General features: G+C 40.9%; 1 protein-coding gene across 1 annotated transcript; it reads right to left on the reverse strand.

The window, feature by feature from the left end:
• Positions 1-3556: 3556 nt before the first annotated feature.
• On the reverse strand, positions 3557-16810 carry LOC120058875 (protein-serine O-palmitoleoyltransferase porcupine-like). The gene is made up of 12 exons (XM_039007616.1): positions 16675-16810; positions 16279-16471; positions 16091-16134; positions 12627-12808; positions 12386-12516; positions 9538-9663; positions 7472-7572; positions 7172-7248; positions 7029-7092; positions 6679-6764; positions 3827-3913; positions 3557-3658 (listed from the first exon to the last, which is right to left on the reverse strand). The coding sequence occupies exons 1-12, from the start codon at positions 16808-16810 to the stop codon at positions 3557-3559; spliced, it is 1329 nt and encodes a 442-aa protein (XP_038863544.1).
• Positions 16811-21405: the final 4595 nt, after the last annotated feature.

The raw sequence follows: 21405 nt of genomic DNA on the forward strand, positions 1-21405 counted from the left end.
TGACGGGGCTCTTTGCTTGTTCGCCGCGCTTTTTCCCGAAAGGGTCCTGGTGACGGGACCATTCAGGAGCCGGAGCCATAAATGAGCGAGTTGGACGCCACATAAGCACTGAGTTTTGTAAAAGACACAGACTTTGGAGCGCAGCCAAAATGCCAGGAACAAAAGGTATTATTTGTAAAGTAACATTTTACGATTTGGTTAGCCTATATTTATTTTATTATAGCCTATTTTTTATATATAAAAAATATTCTCATATATAAATGCTTTTCTCAAGGTAGTGTGTAATGTAGTGAATTTATGCCTATGCTATACAGTGTTTTTTTAAATTCTATTTAGCTAAAAGCTGAATTTGGGACTATCCATCTAGTTGGGCTCCCCAGTGGCACAGTGGTCTAAGACACTGTATCTTAGTGCTGGTTCAAATCCAGGCTGCATCACATCTGGCTGTGATTGGGAAGCCCATAGGGTTGTGCACCCTAAGAATTTGTTCTTAACTGACTTGCCTAGTTAAATAAAGGTAAAATAGTTTGTTATTTGTGCCCAGTCTCCTCTAGTTGACTATATATTTACTATATGAACATTAGTGGAGGCTGAGGGGAAACTGTTTGTTGTATTTAATGCCATTACCACGAGCCCATCCAATTAAGGTGGAAAATAAAATGCACCATCCCTTTTCCTGGATCATGGGGAGTTATTTTTAAAGACTAATAAAACATTCCATTGTTTGTAGGCAACAAATCTGACAAGAAATCAGCTACCAAGGTAAGAACAAGAACTTCTCATTCATTGTAGATTAAAACATTCAAGTTTGTCTAAGTTATTTCCCCCCAATGAATCTCCTCAGCAACCTCAGAGTCCCAAGGAGCTACCGAAGAAAGCTGATCAGAAAGGAGATGATAACAAAAAGCAAGGAGGTAAGCATTAGAGTAATCTAGGATTGAGGGTAGGAGGATGATGGTCTTAAACAGCCTCATGTATATGAGTTGTCATTTTCTAAGTTTAAGTCAACTCAATCCAGTCCTTGCTCTCCAAATGATTGAGAGAAGTCAATTATAGTTGTCTATTTCTTCCCACCCAATGCTACAGTATGTGAGAAGCAAGGTCTGTCTACTTTGCATGTTGTGTGTCTGCATTGAAGGTATCTTTCTGTGTTCCGTCCCCTCTTAGGACAGCCGAAGGGAGAGAAGCAATAATTTCCAGGTATTAAAGATGGCTCTGGAGACTCTGCTGGGATCCTGCCATCACAAGCATGGGGGTCCTCGGGGTAGACAAGGCTGAAGAACCGCCCTTGGACCTGCAGACAGGCCATCGCTACACAACTACGCTCACCTCTTCTCACAAGGGCAGAAAGTGACGCACATTTCCATGATGATCCACTGTGTATGCCCTTTCTTCCCACCCTGTTTCCCCTCCCTCAGTCTGCTCTGGATTGTAGGAAGCTTGGAAAAGGATGGTCACAAGGTCAAACCCAGCCAATGCTCTGAGCTTCCCCAGAAACTGAAACCATCTACCCAATCGTTCCCTCTCTTCCCACCCAAAGTTCCTTATTTTGATCAACTGTAACAGTCCAAACCATTCTTGTAAATAAGCAAATAAACTATTATTTCCTAAAACAGTCCAGCAGTTTATTGTTGTTACATGTTCACACAAGATATGTTTTTGAATGCTACGTAAGAACATGTCTGCTTGGCAGAAATTCTTTACTCAAGGTAACTTCCTTTAACAGTGAATAGTACTTTACATAAACTTGAACCAAAGATAAATAGCGATTCAGGTTTGATACAAAATGTATTAAAAAGTATCACATATCTCCCTCAGTAGCTTCACACATATACTGTAGGTAAAAGTTTGACAAAACAAACCCTTGGGATTAATATTTCACTAGGACAGTGGTGAAAGGTGGTGTGCTAAGGCTGTGCACTTGTGCCACAGATAGAACAATGAGACAGATATTTCACCAGATGTATAAAGGTAAAGCATCCGTTTGGCGTTTCCACTCACTACCAAATATGGTAGTGAGAGGAAGCCCAGTGGCCAGCAGTGGGAGGAGATGGCCATTCTGCAAATTAAACATTTGATCTCAATACAGTTCTGCTCCCAAAACTATAAATCAGTTATGAACAAAGTGGACTAAGTTTTGTAGACTTTACCGTTTATCAAAGTAAAATTTTAAAAAATTGCTTTGTTTAGGTGTGCAAAGGCGAATTGAGTTATTGCACACGCACACTTCAGAGTACGCATTCCCTAACCGAAAATGTGCAGATGCATGCTAGAACAGGCCAATAGGATTTCGCTAGCTCGCGCTTGGCTCTGCCTACCTCCTTGCTTGTTCTGCCCACTATGACTCATTTGTTCACATTGGAAACAGGTTGTGGTCTATCTTGGTTTAGCTATAAAAATATTTTCTTGTGCATTGCATGGCAAATGAGTTGAACCTTGTATTCTAAGGGAAAGCCTACTAAATGATGGTATATGTAATCTCTCGTGTACAGATCTACGTAAACATAACAGGTACTGTAGAATCTGTCGGTAAGGAATGGGATGTGTGGGATAACCAGCAGCAGTACGATTCAGTTTATGTGCAGTATGTTCAGGAGCAGTATGCATTGAACTAGAAATAATTAATTTCCTTAAAAACATGTTTAAAAAAAAAAGAGCAGGATATAGAAAATGACCAAAGCCTTTAGTTACTGATGCAACTTCAAACGTCATCTTAACTTCCTGTTTTCGATGCATGTATTATGTATTTTCATAATCCGCTTTACAGCAACATGAAGAACTCTGACTGACCAAGTAAAGACTTTCGTATTCTTTCTTGACAACTACAATAATTTGTAAAATATATCACAGTTACATAGTTATTAACAGGACAATGGAAAAACTGGCTAAAATTTGGCACCAATTGACATGATTATTTCCATAAATAAAAAACATGAAAAACTTCTATTATTTCTACTAAAATCCACAAAGGAAAGTTGCTGCCTTATAATTCTGTTTTGTGCTGTCATACAAACAGAAAGACACTTTCCTAATCTCAAACCTGGGTTTTACATACTCTACAGATGTAATAACTAATTAGGTTGTAATAGAAAAATATATAGCAGTCTAATAGAGGAACAGGAAAACAACACTTAAATGGTATATTCTGGAATCACTTCTGAAAACTAGTGAACGGGTTCTTAGCAGTCCATAAAAGAGTGAATGAATGACCACTGCCATGCTGACAGGATGGGTATTGATTGAGAATCACAGTGAGATGTCAGACAGCAGATACTGATCAGTCTTTCCACAAGGGACAAATGCAGCAGCTCAAACAAAATGTGATTAAAAACAAAATTATGCGATTAAGGAAGAGTGGGGCATTATTTGAAGAGTATCAAAAATAGTTTGTCACCAGCAGGTTACAGTAAGTAGATAGCCCAATCTCTTAGGCGGTGTCCTGAGCATTGCATGTTGGTCTTGAGTAAAATAGTTCATATACTGTACATAGGGGTGATTCATTTCTCTCACCGTCTCTATCCCCAGCTCGCTCTCTCACTCTCACACAGACACACATTTAGAGGATGATGCGGTAGAGCACCCAGCAGCCAAATGTCACCCAGTGGCTGGCCCAGCTCAGCTCCGACCACTTCTGAATGGTGTGGTTGGCCACTTCACTCTGTAAAGGGAGAGAACGTAGACATGGGTTTGAAATGCCTAACTCAACCATAATGCTTCGTTCTAAAAGATCTGACGATGACTCAGAGTCATGTATGTATTTGAACATCTTAGAGACTGACACCATTCAGTAAATAGTTACCTCCTCATCATCATCCATGTAGTCAACACTGGAGTTGAACAGAGAGCCCAGGTATGCCAGGTGGAAGACAGCCAGGGTGCTGAAGGCTACGTTAATGATGTACACCCACAGGACCTGTGTGGATGGGAGGAGCAGAAGAGATTGCAAACATTGTTATTGGTGATTTTTTGGCATCGATTAAAGGAAAGGTTCACCCATTTTGAATGTTATGTTTTTGTGCATCTGAGTTCCCTGGGTCATTTTTATTGGCGTTCAAGCAGGCAGAAATCCAGCTGCACCGTGATAGAGTCGCTCTCACTATACTGGAAGTTAACTTCTTATGGCTGGGGGAAGTATTGAGTAGCTTGGCTGAATAAGGTGCCCAGAGTAAACTGCCTGCTCCTCAGGCCCAGAAGCTAAGATATGCAAATTATTAGAAGATTTGGATAGAAAACACTCTGAAGTTTCTAAAACTGTTTGAATGATGTCTGAGTATAACAGAACTAATATGGCAGGCAAAAACCTGAGAAAAAATCCAACCAGGAAGTGGGAAATCTGAGGTTTGTAGGTTTTCAAGTCTTTGCCTATCCAATATAGTGTCTATGTGGTCATATTGCACTTCCTAAGGCTTCCACTAGATGTCAACAGTCTTTAGAAGCCTGAAACAAGGTTCTACTGTGGAGGAGAGAATAAGAGCTGATTGAGGAAGAGGTCTGGCAGAATGCCATGAGCTCAGTCAGGCGCACGCCCGTGGTAGCTGCGTTCCTTTCTAAAGACAAAGGAATTCTCCGGTTTAAACATTATTGAAGATTTATGATAAAAACATCTTAAAGATTGATTCTATACATCGTTTGACATGTTTCTACGAACTGTAATGGAATTTTTTAACTTTTTGTCTGGCCTGCGCCTCGTGAATTTGGATTTGTGAACTAAACGCGCAAACAAAAAGGAGGTATTTGGACATAAATTATGGACTTTATCGAACAAAACAAACATTTATTGTGGAACTGGGATTCCTGGGAGTGCATTCTGATGAAGATCATCAAAGGTCATTGAATATTTATAATGCTATTTCTGACTTCTGTTGACTCCACAACATGGCGGGTATCTGTATGGCTTGTTTTGGACTCTGAGCGCTGTACTCAGATTATTGCATGGTGTGCTTTTTCCGTAAAGCTTTTTTGAAATCTGACACAGCGGTTGCATTAAGGAGAAGTTTATCTAAAGTTCCATGCATAACACTTGTATCTTTTATCAATGTTTATTATGAGTATTTCTGTAAATTGATGTGGCTCTCTGCAAAATCACCGGATGTTTTGGAAGCAAAACATTACTGAACATAACGCGCCAATGTAAACTGCGATTTTTGGATATAAATATGAACTTTATAGAACAAAACATACATGTATTGTGTAACATGAAGTCCTATGAGTGTCATCTGATGAAGAACAAAGGTTAGTGATTCATTTTCTCTATTTCTGCTTTTTGTGACTCCTCTCTTTGGCTGGAAAAATGGCTGTGTTTTTCTGTGACTAGGTGCTGACCTAACATAATCGCATGGTATGCTTTCGTCGTAAAGCCTTTTTGAAAATCGGACACTGTGGTGGGATTAACAACAAGTTCATCTTTAAAATGGTGTATAATACTTGTGTGTTTGAGGAATTGTAATTATGAGATTTCTGTTGTTTGAATTTGGGGCCCTGCACTTCCACTGGTTGTTGTCATATCGATCCCGTTAACGGGATTTCAGCCGTAAGAAGTTAATAGGAATACAACTTTTAGATTGCGAAAACATCTATCATATATGTCATATTTCAATACTGGCCGATGTCAGGAGGATGTCTTCTTTTGAATGAGCCATTGATCATATTTTTGCGATATTCCTACCTCGAGAAATATGTAATTTAATGGAGGGTCTAGCACATTTTTCCTATTTAGTTCAGGGTGTATTACATGGTGCCATTGCCAGAGATATTATAGAAAGGAGATAGGAATCCGATGAATGAAGGAATGTATAACACCCCACCCAGCGCGATTGGTTGACAGTCTTCACGTTTTCATGCTGCATCAGGCGGTTGCTAAGCTAATCGTCATGCAATCCCTTCTCAAAGTCAGTGTATATGTTGAGAAAGGTGCAGATTTTCCTCGAAAGTATGTAATGTCACGATCCCAAAGTTACGCGATATCACGGATAGCAAGTGAATCATCTCACATCTCGGGAAATATTTGTTATGTGTTACTTCTTGTTGACGGAATTCGTGCTAATGTTGGGTTTTGAACTGGCGCCCAATACTCCTATTTACTCCTTGCAGGAGAGAACTCCTTGTCCCAGAATGCACCGCACGGCCCATTGACGTAGCATGGGCAACGTCTCCTCAAAAGTATATCTGCCGTTGCGAATGTTAGACTCCACTCTGTGAGACACATCGATCTGCAGGTTGAATATGGTGACATTGTAGACGCCTAAATTGATAGTGCAGTTTGTTTAGCCAATTTAACAGCTAACTAGCTACGTTACATGCTAATATTGTCTTTGGTATTATTGTGTGTTGCTACGTTTGCTAGCCAGCCAGCCATTAGAGCATTGCATTGTGGATTTTGTAGTCGACTTGAGCTACAACAGATTTCCACAACGATTTTCCATGTTTCTACCAACCTTATAACGTCAAAATGAAACATTTGTTCACAAAAAAATATTGTTCTCACATATTAGTGTTATTTAACACTGTAAATTATAGTACTGAATGGATTTGGGTAGATTTTTCCTTTAAGTATAAGAGATATTGTGAAACGTTGTATGGACCATTTGCATGGGGACAATATTGACAATTCTTTTAGACTTTACATATGAAAATTCCATTATGCATAAATATCACACAAATAAAATATTTAAACCATACCTTATTGTTCGTGTGAGAACAGTTTGGCTGGCATTTCTTTGACAGAATACACGCATTAAAAATGGCTGCCAATCTCTTCCGCAAAACTGGAACAGAGGAAAATCCAATAAAATTAGTCTCAGGCAGATCAAATATAATTCACAATGATTCATACCTACTCAGCATTTGCCGTGCTTTGTGCCACAAAGCCAAGTTAATTGATTGTTCATTAGTAATAAACAAACTCTATATGTCACCTAAAGTTATTCTCCAGATGTAAATAGTGTTATCACTGAAAGGTAACGTGGAGCTTAAATAAAATTAGCAAAGGGTTACTTTTGAATAGCAGGCTATTTCTTTTATGGACTTACCATGCTCAATATACGTGATGAACCCGAGAGACAGTAGCACTGCACCCAGGTGGAAGCTGAGACCCTAAAGGCCAAAGGAGACAATGGTAAGAAAATCTCTTACACACCTGCACTCACACCCACACCTGCTTGTGCATACTCACATGTAGAAGTGCACTGGCTGTGTATGTCACTAGGATGGCTGAAAAGGTTCCAAGGTTGCGAGCACTGGTAAAAACATCTGGGTGATCAGACAGAAACAGTTTAATGGGAATCAAGTTTGTATTCTGGTTCAAATGGAGTAATTGAGTTGGGATTTTCACTGCTTTACATTTAAATTGTAGAGGCAACTGAAAAGTAAAAAAAAAATAAGTTGTATTAATTTTGTGTATTTGGTTCAAAGTAAGGTCTTTATAGGCAGAGTAACAATGATGTAAATTTGTCCCATTTCACAGAAAGCTTACAGGTGTTGAGCCATCTGGACATGGGCAGATTCCATGAGGTGGCCACCTCCACCATAGACCTGGGAAACTCCACATGCAGGGGCCTAGCAACCATCATATCCCTGGAGAATAAAACACATGCATTTCAGTTGGGCTGTTTGAAGGGGGAAAGAGAACTAGGAGGGGGCCAAATAAGATATTTACAGTGCATTCGGGAAAAACAGATCCTAATTTACACAAGTATTCAGTCCTTTTGCTCTGAGACTCAAAACTGAGCTCAGGTGCATCTTGTTTCCATTGATCATCCTTCAGATGTTTCTACAACTTGAAATTGATTGTATATGATTTGGAAAGGCACACACACACACCTGTCTATATAAGGTCCCATAGTTGACAGTGCATGTCAGAGCAAAAACCAAGCCACGAGGTTGATGGAATTGTCCGTAGAGCTCTAAGATAGGATTGTGTCGAGGCACAGATGTGGGGAAGGGTACCAAAACATTTCTGCAGCATTGAAGGTCCCCAAGAACACAGTGGCCTCCATCATTCTTAAATGGAAGAAGTTTGGAACCACCAAGATTCTTCCTAGAGCTGGCCACCCGGCCAAACTGAGCAATCGGGGGAGAAGGGCCATGGTCAGGGAGGTGACCAAGAACCCGATGGTCACTTTGACAGAGCTCCAGAGTTGCTCTGGGGAGATGGGAGAACCTTCCAGAAGGACAACCATCTCTGCAGCACTCCACCAATCAGGCCTTTACGGTAGAGTGGCCAGACAGAAGCTACTCCTCAGTAAAAAGGTACATGACAGCCCGCTTGGAGTTTGCCAACAGGCACCTAAAGGACTCTCAGACAGTGAGAAACAAGACTCACGTCTGATGAAACCAAGATTGAAGTCTTTGGCCTGAAAGCCATGCGTCACATCTAGAGGAAACCTGGCACCGTCGCTACGGTGAAGCATGGGTGGCAGCATCATGCTGTGGGGATGTTTTCAGCCCGCAGGGACCGGGAGACTAGTCAGGATTGAGCGAAAGATGAACGGAGTAACGTACAGAGAGATCTTTGATGAAAACCTGCTCCTGAGCGCTCAGGACCTCACACTGGGGCGAGGTTCACCTTCATACAGGACAACGACCCTAAGCACACAGCCAAGACAATGGAGTGGCTACGGGACAAGTCTCTGAATGTCCTTGAGTAGCCCAGCCAGAGCCCGGACTTGAACATGATCGAACATCTCTGGAGAGACCTGAAAATATCTGTGCAGCGACGCTCCCCATCCAACCTGAGAGCTTGAGAGGATCTGCAGAGAAGAATGGGAGAAACTCCCCAAATACAGGTGTGCCAAGCTTGTAGCGTCGTACCCAAGACTTAAGGCTGTAATTGCAGCCAACAGTGCTTCAAAAAAGTACTGAGTAAAGGGTCTGAATACTTTTTTTTCTCTTTGATATATACATTTGCAAAAAAAATCGAAACCTGTTTTTGCTTAGTCACGTTGGGTTCTGAGAATATGAAATATACTTATTCATGTCACTGAGGGAGAGGGTAATGTATAACGTTTACATTATATCAGGTATCCTATTGAAATATTGAGTGCCGGGAAGCGATCACGTGGCAGGCATTGATAAGGGGAGAGAGCCATGGATTAGTGATTGGGGGGGGTGAGATCAGGCCACGTTAAGGGAGAAATAAAAGTTTATGGCCCGTATCACTTAGTGTCCTGGCTAGCAGAAAATATACAATGTTTGTATAGATGTGTAGGAGGAGACTCAGCCTAGGCGGAAGTGTTAAATATCAGTGCTTGTGTGAAAATGTGTTTGTCTAATGTAGCTGTATTAATCCTCTGGGAAGAATAAACTTGGTTAATCTTTCAGTGTCCGTTGAGTTTTTTCTCTGAGAATTAGAACCTAACAGTCATTATGGGGCATTGTGTGTAGATTAATGAGGGGGAAAAACTTTATGATCCTTTTGAGAATAAGACTAACGTAAGAAAATGTGGAAAAAGTCAAGGGGTCTGAATACTTTCCGAATGCACTGTAACTTATGGCAAGTCTATGCCAAGCTTAGTCACCATGACGCTTTAATGCCCTGACCATTTGAGGTTGTCTTTCTCCTCAGTAAAGCCTGCTCCAGCCAGAGTGGTGGTGGTCTCACTCAGGTAACCCACAAAGTAGTTGCTGAAGTGGAATGAGAGTGCATTCTCATAGGCCAGGAGCCACCTAGAGGTCAATGGAAGAAGGTTAGATTAGAAGACACCTGTCAAAATAAAAGCCTCAAATCACACTTACGTTATTTTCCTGTGCTGTATATACACTGCTCAAAAAAATAAAGGGAACACTTAAACAACACAATGTAACTCCAAGTCAATCACACTTCTGTGAAATCAAACTGTCCACTTAGGAAGCAACACTGATTGACAATACATTTCACATGCTGTTGTGCAAATGGAATAGACAACAGGTGGAAATTATAGGCAATTAGCAAGACACCCCCAATAAAGGAGTGGTTCTGCAGGTGGTGACCACAGACCACTTCTCAGTTCCTATGCTTCCTGGCTGATGTTTTGGTCACTTTTGAATGCTGGCAGTGCTTTCACTCTAGTGGTAGCATGAGACGGAATCTACAACCCACACAAGTGGCTCAGGTAGTGCAGCTCATCCAGGATTGCACATCAATGCGAGCTGTGGCAAGAAGGTTTGCTGTGTCTGTCAGCGTAGTGTCCAGAGCATGGAGGCGCTACCAGGAGACAGGCCAGTACATCAGGAGTTGTGGAGGAGGCCGTAGGAGGGCAACAACCCAGCAGCAGGACCGCTACCTCCGCCTTTGTGCAAGGAGGAGCAGGAGGAGCACTGCCAGAGCCCTGCAAAATGACCTCCAGCAGGCCACAAATGTGCATGTGTCTGCTCAAACGGTCAGAAACAGACTCCATGAGGGTGGTATGAGGGCCCGACGTCCACAGGTGGGGGTTGTGCTTACAGCCCAACACCGTGCAGGACGTTTGGCATTTGCCAGAGAACACCAAGATTGGCAAATTCGCCACTGGCGCCCTGTGCTCTTCACAGATGAAAGCAGGTTCACACTGAGCACATGTGACAGACGTTACAGAGTCTGGAGACACCGTGGAAAACGTTCTGCTGCCTGCAACATCCTCCAGCATGACCGGTTTGGCGGTGGGTCAGTCATGGTGTGGGGTGGCATTTCTTTGGGGGGCCGCACAGCCCTCCATGTGCTCGCCAGTGGTAGCCTGACTGCCATTAGGTACCGAGATGAGATCCTCAGACCCCTTGTGAGACCATATGCTGGTGCGGTTGGCCCTGGGTTCCTCCTAATGCAAGACAATGCTAGACCTCATGTGGCTGGAGTGTGTCAGCAGTTCCTGCAAGAGGAAGGCATTGATGCTATGGACTGGCCCGCCCGTTCCCAATGAATCCAATTGAGCACATCATGTCTCGCTCCATCCACCAACGCCACGTTGCACCACAGACTGTCCAGGAGTTGGCGGATGCTTTAGTCCAGGTCTGGGAGGAGATCCCTCAGGAGACCATCCGCCACCTCATCAGGAGCATGCCCAGGCGTTGTAGGGAGGTCATACAGGCACGCGGAGGCCACACACACTACTGAGCCTCATTTTGACTTGTTTTAAGGACATTACATCAAAGTTGGATCAGCCTGTAGTGTGGTTTTCCACTTTAATTTTGAGTGTGACTCCAAATCCAGACCTCCATGGGTTGATACATTTGATTTCCATTGATAATTTGTGTGATTTTATTGTCAGCACATTCAACTATGTAAAGAAAAAAATATTTAATAAGAATATTTCATTCATTCAGATCTAGGATGTGTTATTTTAGTGTTCCCTTTATTTTTTTGAGCAGTGTATATTTCCACACTATGAGGTTGGAATAATACTGTGAAATTGTTTTAAATATTTAAATCATGCCCTATTAGTGTAAGAGCTGTTTGAAAAGACTGCCTGAAATTTCAGCCTGTTTTGGTGGGATGTAGTTTTGGCCTGCCTGGTGATGTGGTAAATAGACTAATAAGAAAGAGTGTTCCCAACCTTTCTGCCAATAACAGCTAGTTTTCAGTTTTCCCCTCCCCACTCAAATGTTTACTTGTTCTCCCACCAGATTCCCCAACCAAACGCAATTGATGTGAGCAGAGGTGCATACGAGCACTTCTTTCCCACTGTCGCACCTTCACACTGCACTTTTCCAACTTAAGTTTATTTTATTTTTTCTTGCTTGAGAAAATGCTCTTTGCTAAGTTTCTTTTTGAACATTTAATTGAAAACAATCATAGTAAGGTACTTAATTGTTAAGCAGAAATTATTTAATATTGAGATTAAAACTACTGCATTGGACCTAACAATACAATTTTCCATTATAATATAAATGGCATTAAACATACCTTGCCACAGAACCTCTGCGCAGCAAACAATTGAAGGAAAATGTTAATCAGTTATCACCATTTATTTTATTTAATACATTTAACTGATACACACTCACTCTTAAGTCTCATGGCATGAGTGGACAGGACAGAGAGACGCGGTTGTAGGAATGATGGGGATACAGACGTGCAGGTGTCAGGAAGGTGGAAGAGCTGGTGAGTTAGAAATGGACATGCAACATAAAATAAATTACAGAGACAGATGGAGGATATTGTATTGTCATAAAATCTGATAAATAATTACCTGATCTTCCGTTTTGTTTTGCTGGGGACAGAGCCAAGGCAAAGTAAGAACATTTATTTAAAGGGTGAAAAAGAAACAAATAAGAGTGTGCATTACACTACAGAAAAACATTACTCAAACATCTTTCCTACAAAAAACATTTACGTTCCACTTGTTTTTGAACAATCAAACATCAATGTCTGTGGATGCTTTCTATGACCTACAGTAAATCATTACAACAGCAATAAGAGGTTAGGTCATCCACTTACTTGCGTAGCAGCTTGTCTTCGTAGATGGGGATGAAGTAAGGGAAGAGGTAGGGAGCAACACAGTTAGAGGTGATCAGACACAGCTGGCTCTTCACCCAGCTGACACACACTTTCCATATCCAGGAGAAACTCTGAGGAAGACGAGGAGAACATCTAAATACCATCCCTCTCTCTCTCAATATCCTTCATCTATCTCCTTCCGTATCCCTCTGCTCTAGACAGGACTTAACACTGAACTTACCAGTTTGCGGCCCTCTATAGCCTCTCTGTAGCTGTTAAAGCTGATCCAGGGCCCAAATATGATAGTCCCAACAAAGTAGATATAGCCCATGAACTCCACAGGAGAAGGCACATTAGCCACCACACCTCGATCCAGGTCAAAGGCTAGAGAGATGACCTTCATGGCAACCACCATCTGGGAACCTGCAGACACAGAACTCAGTGAGACTTGAAATATTCATCACATTGATAATGTTTGCATGTACAACACATAGTTGTAACCTGTTAATGAATCTTTCACAGGGTTTTGGGGGATACACAGTACCAGTCAAGTTTAGACACACCTACTAATTCAAGGGTTTTTCTTTATTTTTACTATTTTATACATTGTAGAACAATAGTGAAGACATAAAAACTATGAAAAAACACATACAGTTGAAGTCGGAAGTTTACATACACTAGTTTTAAATAGTGTTTCAACCACTCCACAAATTTCTTATTAACAAACAATAGTTTTGGCAAGTCGGTTAGGACATCTACTTTGTGCATGACACAAGTCATTTTTCCAACAATTGTTTACAGACAGATTATTTCACTGTATCACAAATCCAGTGGGTCAGAAGTTTACATACACTAAATTGACAGTGCCTTTAAACAGCTTGGAAAATTCCAGAAAATGATGTCATGGCTTTAGAATCTTCTGATAAATGATGTCAATTAGCCTGAGTCAATTGGAGATGTACCTGTGGATGTATTTCAAATCCTACCTTCAAACGCAGTGCCTCTGATTGACATCATGAGAAAATCAAAAGAAATCAGCCAAGACCTCAGAAAAAAAATTGTAGACTTCTACAAGTCTGGTTGTAGCAATTTCCAAACGCCTGAAGGTACCACGTTCATCTGTACAAACAATAGTACGCAAGTATAAACACCATGGAACCACACAGCCGTCATACCGCTCAGGAAGGAGACACGTTCTGTCTCCTAGAGATGAACGTACTTTGGTGCGAAAGTGCAAATCAATCCCAGAACAACAGCAAAGGACCTTGTGAAGATGCTGCAGGAAACAGGTACAAAAGTATCTATATCCACAGTAAAACAAGTCCTATATCGACATAACCTGAAAGGCTGCTCAGCAAGGAAGAAGCCACTGCTACAAAACCGCCATAAAAAAAGCCAGACCACGATTTGCAACTGCACATGGGGACAAAGATCATACTTTTTGGAGAAATGTCCTCTGGTCTGATATAATAGAATTGTTTGTCCATAATGACCCTCGTTATGTTTGGAGGAAAAAGGGGGATGCTTGCAAGCCGAAGAACACCATCCCTCCTGTGAAGCACAGGGGTGGCAGCATCATGTTGTGGGGGTGCTTTCCTGCAGGAGGGACTGGGGCACTTCACAAAATAGATGGCATCAGGAGGATGGAAAATTATGTGGATATATTGAAGCAACATCTCAAAACATCAGTCAGGAAGTTAAAGCTTGGTCGCAAATGGGTCTTCCAAATGGACACTGACCCCAAGCATACTTCCAAAGTTGTGGCAAAATGGCTTAAGGACAACAAAGTCAAGGTATTGGAGTGGCCATCTCAATGCCCTGACCTCAAACCTATAGAAAATTTGTGGGCAGAACTGAAAAAGCATGTGCCAGCAGAGGCCTACAAACCTGACTCAGTTACAACAGCTCTGTCAGGAGGAATGGGCAAAAATGTATTTATTGTGGGAAGCTTGTGGAAAGCTTCCCAAAACGTTTGACCCAAGTTAAACAATTTAAAAGGCAATGCTACCAAATACTAATTGAGTGTATGTAAACTTCTGACCCACTGGGAATGTGATGAATGAAATAAAAGCTGAAATAAATCATTCTCTACTATTATTCTGACATTTCACATTCTTAAAATAAAGTGGTGATCCTAACTGACCTAAGACAGGGAATTTTTACTAGGATTAAATGTCAGGAATTGTGTAAAACTGAGTTTAAATGTATTTGGCTAAGGTGTATATAAACTTCAGACTTCAACTGTATGGAATAATGCAGTAACCAAAAAAGTGTTAACTAATTTGAAATAAATGTTATATTTGAGATTCTTCAAATTAGCCACCCTCTGCCTTGATGACAGCTTTCCACACTCTTGGCATTCTCTCAACCAGCTTCACCTGAGGTAGTCATGCATTTCAATTAACAGGTGTGCCTTGTTAAAAGTTAATTTGTGGAATTTCTTTCCTTCTTAATGTGTTTGAGCCAATCAGTTGTGTTGTGACAAGGTAGGGGTGGTATACAGAAGATGGTCTTTTACCAAACAGGGCTAAGTCCATATTATGGTAAGAACAGCTCAAATAAGCAAAGAGAAACGACAGTCCATCATTACTTTAAGACATGAAGGTCAGTCAATCTGGAAAATTTCAAGAACTTTGAAAGTTTCTTCAAGTGCAGTCGCAAAAACCATCAAGCGCTATGATGAAACTGGCTCTCATGAGGACCGCCACAGGAAAAGAAGACCCAACTTACCTCTGCTGCAGAGGATAAGTTCATTAGAGTTACCAGCCTCAGAAATAGCAGCCTAAATAAATGCTTCACAGAGTTCAAGTAAAAGACATCTCAAAATCAACTGTTCAGAGGAGACTGTGTGGATCAGGCTTTCATGGTCAAATTGCTGCCAAGAAACCACTACTAAAGGACACCAATAAGAAGAAGAGACTTTCTTGGGCCAAGAAACACGAGCAATGGACATTAGACCAGTGGAAATCTGTCATTTGGTCCGATGAATCCAAATTTGAGATTTTTGGTTCCAACCGCCGTGTCTTTGTGAGACGCAGAGTAGGTGAACGGATTATCTCGGCATGTGTGGTTCCCACCGTGACGCATGGAAGAGGAGGTGTGATGGTGTGCGGATGCTTTGCTGGTGACACGGTCTGTGATTCATTTAGAATTCAAGACACACTTAACCAGCATGGCTACCACAGCATTCTGCAGCGATACACTATCCCATCTGGTTTGCGCTTAGTGGGACTATCATTTGTTTTTCAACAGGACAATAACCCAACACACCTCCAGGCTGTGTAAGGGCTATATGACCAAGAAAGAGAGTGATGGAGTGCTGCATCAGATGACCTGGCCTCCACAATCACCAAACCTCAACCTAATTGAGATGGTTTGGAATAAGTTGGACCGCAGAGGGAAGGAAAAGCAGCCAGCTCAGCATATGTGAGAACTCCAAGATTTTGGAAAAGCATTTCTCATGAAGCTGATTGAGAGAATGCCAAGAGTGTGCAACGTTGTCATCAAGGCAAAGGGTGGCTACTTTGAAGAATATAAAATATATTTTGATTTGTTCAACACATTTTTGGTTACTTCATAGTTTGTCTTCACTATTATTCTACAATGTAGAAAAAAGTAAAAATAAAGAAAATCCCTTGAATGAGTAGGTGTCCAAATGTTTGACTGATACCGTATATAAAAACGAATTACAAAGTATGAACCAACCTCTCATTTTGTGCCAGGTGGTGGTGTCCATCATATGCAGCTCTCTGGTTGGATAAGTCAACAGTAGACCAATTAGAGGCTGTTTACTCCACTAGGAGCTAAAAGGACTAAGTCAAGTTGTTTATCATCAATTATCTTTACTTAAAAAGTTGTATGTTGTTGCCTGGTAACAGAGAAGGCCTACCTACCCCATGAGCAGGTAGATGAGGATGGTGATGGAGAGGAAGGTGGCCCGGTTACTGGAGTGTCGACAGAGGAAGAGGATGAGGTAGCACAGTAGACTGAGCAGTACCACCCACACCATGTGGAGCTCAAAGAACAGGTACAGGGTGTAGAACCCTCCTGCCACAGTGCTCAGGTGTTTCACATAGGATGGGAGGCCTGACCAGGCCAACAAAACAACAACACAGAAGATAGTAAGAGCATGTAGTTGTAGACAGTCGTAAAACATGCATGTAGTTCTTCAGTTCTATATAATAATTTTTCAGAAATGTCAAATCTAAATTACTCTCCTAATACTCATCATGTCTGCGACAATGAAATTCCGAAAGTGACATTTCAAACAAAGGAATGTGAAATCTCACCCAGAATCCAGAGAAGTCGGCATAGAAGGCAGATGACCAGAAGCTGCCAGACCTGCTCCAGGCCCTGCTGAGTGGTGGGCAGAAGGCAGCCCTCCACAAGCTCATGGAAGAACTCCTGTCGGCTGAAGGACCCCATCATGCTATGCACAGAACCTTGGAAAGTGGGGTGGGGGGTATAATCACAAAGAAGGATATTCTAATAGGGAACATAACAATTTAAAATGTATAAGTTCCAACAGAAATAACATCTGTGACCATCACTCGTCGTGCATGCTGACAAAGTAAGCAGAGAAGGGTTACTGGCTAAACTATCTTAACATTTTAAATGCTAGTTCTTTAGCACATGCTGTTTTCCAGAGCGATTTACAATTAATACATTAATCTTAAAATAGCTAGGGACACAACCATTTATCACAGTCGTAGTAAGTACATTTCCCTCAGTAAAATAGTTATCAACAAAGTCTCTGATAGTTGGAAAAGACAAGCAGTTTATTTTTTGGGGGGGGAAGCATCTGTACATCAACAAAATGCATGATATGATATGCAGGCAGCTGTGTGCGTTCATGGACAACTACAGACAGTACCAGGCAAGCTATTCTGAAAAATCAATATATCGTATATTTAATCTATAAGTGGCCCAAATAGTCTTCCACAAACTGACAGGTTTATGTTGTTTCCCAAGCTACAACACACAACATTAATTTACATGCTGGTTTACAAGGCACAACTCACAAATAGCTAGCTAGCAGGCGCCATACAAATCCGTCCTAATCCGCAGTGCAGTTGTCTTCGCACTAACGTTTGCAAAGGTCGTAGCAGTACAGTCTTCCATTATTGTGCTCACTTGATAAGGATAGCTATCCGCTATTAATGAAATTCGCTGACCATGCTTTCTCATCATTCATGATCAGATAAGAAAATACCTACACACCGTGGTGTCTGGATAGTCAGCCGAGCCCCACACGCTACTCCGCCAGAGGGAGAAAGACGCTTTTTCCAAGAGACTCATCATCATTCCAGATTTGCTTATATTTTTGAGAGGAAAATTATGTGTTTTACCTCCAAACCCTTCAGTCAGTTGTTCCGTCAAATGGGTTTACTTGTCCGTTTCTTCTATCTGTAACCACTTGACACAATGTTATGAGTTTCATACACGGCCGGTCCAGATGCAGCGTGACGCTGACACCAAACTCCAGGTCATAGCATCAACAGCAGTCGCTTTAGCAACAAACAAAAAAAGCAGTTGCTTTAGCAATTCATGCAGTCAGTGCTACTATACGACCGGATTAACCAATCAACTGCGTCTCTTTAGAGGAATCAGCCAATTATTGAAGTTGGTTGCCCCGATACAGGTAGTTAGCAAATCAACTGCAACTGTTACCAGAGGTGGCTTTGACTGTATGCCCAATCACAAAGGGTACATAACGTACAGGTATTATGCGACCAATAGGACACATACAGCGAAAAATACGCTCCCCCTGCAGATATCCTTTTGGTCATGGATTCGCAAATGCGTACCAGGGAGCATAGCTTTGTCTCAGACAAACCTTACAAACCATATCGATAGATAATAGATCAATTGATTTGCAAAAAATCTAACAAAGTTGATCAAATGTACAAATGAATTGTGAGTAAAGTAATAACTCTACTGTGGCTTTGGGAGACCAGGGAATATCAAATTAGTGACAATATCTATGGTCTATGTGTATATACAGTGCATTCGGGAAGTATTCAGACCTCTTGACTTTTTCCAGAGTTATTCTAAAATTGATTCAATTAAATTGTTCCCTCAATCTCAATCTCCCTCAATACCCCATATTCAAAAGTTTTTTTTTTTTTAATTTTGCAAATGTATAAAAAAAAAAAAAACATACCTTATTTACATAAGCATTCAGACCCTTTGCTAAGAGACTCGAAATTGAGCTCAGGTGCATCCTGTTTCCATTGATCATCCTTGAGATGTTTCTACAACTTGATTGGAGTCCACCTGTGGTAAATTCAATTTATTGGACATGGCTCCGAGACAGGATTGTGTCGAGGCACAAATTTGGGGAAGGGTACCAAAAATTGAATACTTTCCGAATGCACTGTAACTAAGAGACTTGGGCTTTTTTAAAACTAATTGGTATTTTGACCAATCAGATCAGCTCTTTAAAAGATCTGATGTGAAAAGATCTGATGTGATTGGTCAAAAGACCAATTAGTGAAAAAAAATATCAGAATTTGGCTGCCTTTGTAAACACAGCCTAGTTTACATTTACCACATGAATAGTACTTCAAAGTAAAATCGAAATTCAGTTTAACCAATATTTATATGAGAGATAGGAGTCATTAGCTGCTGCCAAGGCAGTAGCTACTCTTCCTGGAGTCCAGCAACATTAAAGCAGTTATATATGATTTAAAATATTACATGACATTACATTTCATAACACTTTTCACCTCAGCCCACATATCTACGATAAAAAAATCCATGTGTATGTGTGTGTTGTGTGTCTTATCATGTGTATGCGTGGGTCTGTGTCTCTTCATTGTCACTGCTGTTCCATAAGGTGTATTTTTATATTTTTAAAGAAAAAAAGAAAATTATACTGCTTGCATCAGTTACCTGATGTAGAATAGTTCTATGCAGCCATGGACTATGTAGTACTGTGTGCTTCCCAAAGTCTGTTCTGGACTTTGGGATTGTGAAGAGATCTCTGGTGACATGTCTTGTGGGGTATGCATGGGTGTCTGAGCTGTGTGCTAGTAGTATAAACAGACAGCTTGGTGTCAGTAGTGCAGATGCAATAAAACTAGGGCCTGTAGAACCTGCATTGTTGATAGTGCTGTTAAGGCAGAGTAGCGCTTTATTATGGACAGACTTCTCCCCATCTTAGCTACTGTTGGATGAATATGTTTTGACCATGACAGTTTACAATCCAGGGTTACACCAAGCAGTTTAGTCTCCTCAACTTGCTCAATTTCCACATTATTCATTACAAGTACATGTCCCAAATACAATGCTTTTAGTTTTTGAAATATTTAGGACTAACTTACTTCTTGCCAGCTGTTCTGAAACTGACTGCAGCTCTTTGTTAAGTGTTGCGGTGATTTCACTCACTGTAGTAGCTAACGTACATAGTGTTGAGTCATACATAGACACTCAGAGCCAGTGATAGGTCATTAGTAAATATTGAAAAAGGTAAGGGGCCTAGACAGCTGCCATGGGGAATTCCTGATTCTACCTGGATTATGTTGGAGAGGCTTCCATTAAAGAACACCCTCTGTGTTCTGTTAGACAAGTAACTCTTTATCCACAATATTCCTGTGGGTTTAAAGCCATAACACAAACATTTTTCCATCAGCAAACTTTGATCAATAATGTCAAAAGCCGCACTGAAGTCTAACAAAACAGCTTTTTACTCGACAATTTCTCTCAGCCAATCATCAGTCATTTGTGTAAGTGCCGTGCATGTTGAATGTCTTTCCCTATAAACGTGCTGAAAGTCTGTTATCAATTTGTTTACTGTAAAATAGCATTGTATCTGGTCAAACACAATGTTTTCCAAAAGTTTACTTCGGGTTGGTAACAGGCCGATTGGTCAGCTATTTGAGCCAGTAAAGGGGGCCTAACTATTCTTGGGTAGCGGAAAGACTTGCTTCCCTCCAGGTCAGAGGGCACACACTTTCTTGTAGGCTTAGATTGAAGATATGGCAAATGGGAATGGCAATATTGTCTGCTATGATCCTCAGTAATTTTCCATCCAAGTTGTCAGACCCAGGTGGCTTGTCATTGTTGATAGACAACAATAATTGTTTCATTTCTTCCACACTCACTTTTTGGAAATCAAAATGACAATGCTTGTGTTTCATAATTTGGTTAGTAATACTTGGATGTGTAGTGTCGGCATTTGTTGCTGGCATGTCATGCCTAAATTTGCTAATCTTGCCAATGAAAGTCATTAACGTAGTTGGCAGTATCAATGTGTTTTGTGATGAATGAGCCATCTGATTTAATGAATGATGGAGCTGAGTTTGCCTTTAAGGTGCTCCAAAGCTTTTTACTATCATTCTTTATATAATTTATCTTTGTTTCATAGTATAGTTTCTTCTTTTTATTCAGTATAGTCACATGATTGTTCCATTTGCAGTACGTTTGCCAATCGGTCGTGCAGCCAGACTTATTTGCATTCCTTTGACCTCATCCCTCTCAACCATATATATTTTTTTATTCTTCATCAATCCACAGGAATTTGACAGTTTTCACAGTCATTTTCTTAATTGGTGCATGCTTATTAGTAACTAGAAAAAGCTATTTCACAAATGTGTCAAGTGCAGCGTCTGGTTGCTCCTCATCACACAGCACAGAACAGCAAATATTATTTACATCATCAACATAGGAATCACTACAAAACGTATTGTATGACCTCTTATACACTATATTAGGCCCAGCCTTTGGAACTTTGGTTTTCCTAGATATGGCTATTATATTGTGATCACTACAGCCGATGGATTTGGATACAGCTTTAAAGCAGATTTCTGCAGCATTAGTAAAGTTGTGATCAATACATGTTGATGATTTCATTCCTGTGCTGTTTGGTTGACTGACCACCTGAACCAGGTTGCTGGCACTGGTTACAGTTTGAAGCTTTTCATTGTGGGCAGCTTGATGAATGCCAGTCAATATTAAGGTCACATAGAAATTTTACATCTGTTGATATCACATACATTATCAAGCATTTCACACATATT

Source organism: Salvelinus namaycush, chromosome 14 (assembly GCF_016432855.1).
Source record: "Salvelinus namaycush isolate Seneca chromosome 14, SaNama_1.0, whole genome shotgun sequence".
NCBI lineage: Eukaryota > Metazoa > Chordata > Actinopteri > Salmoniformes > Salmonidae > Salvelinus > Salvelinus namaycush.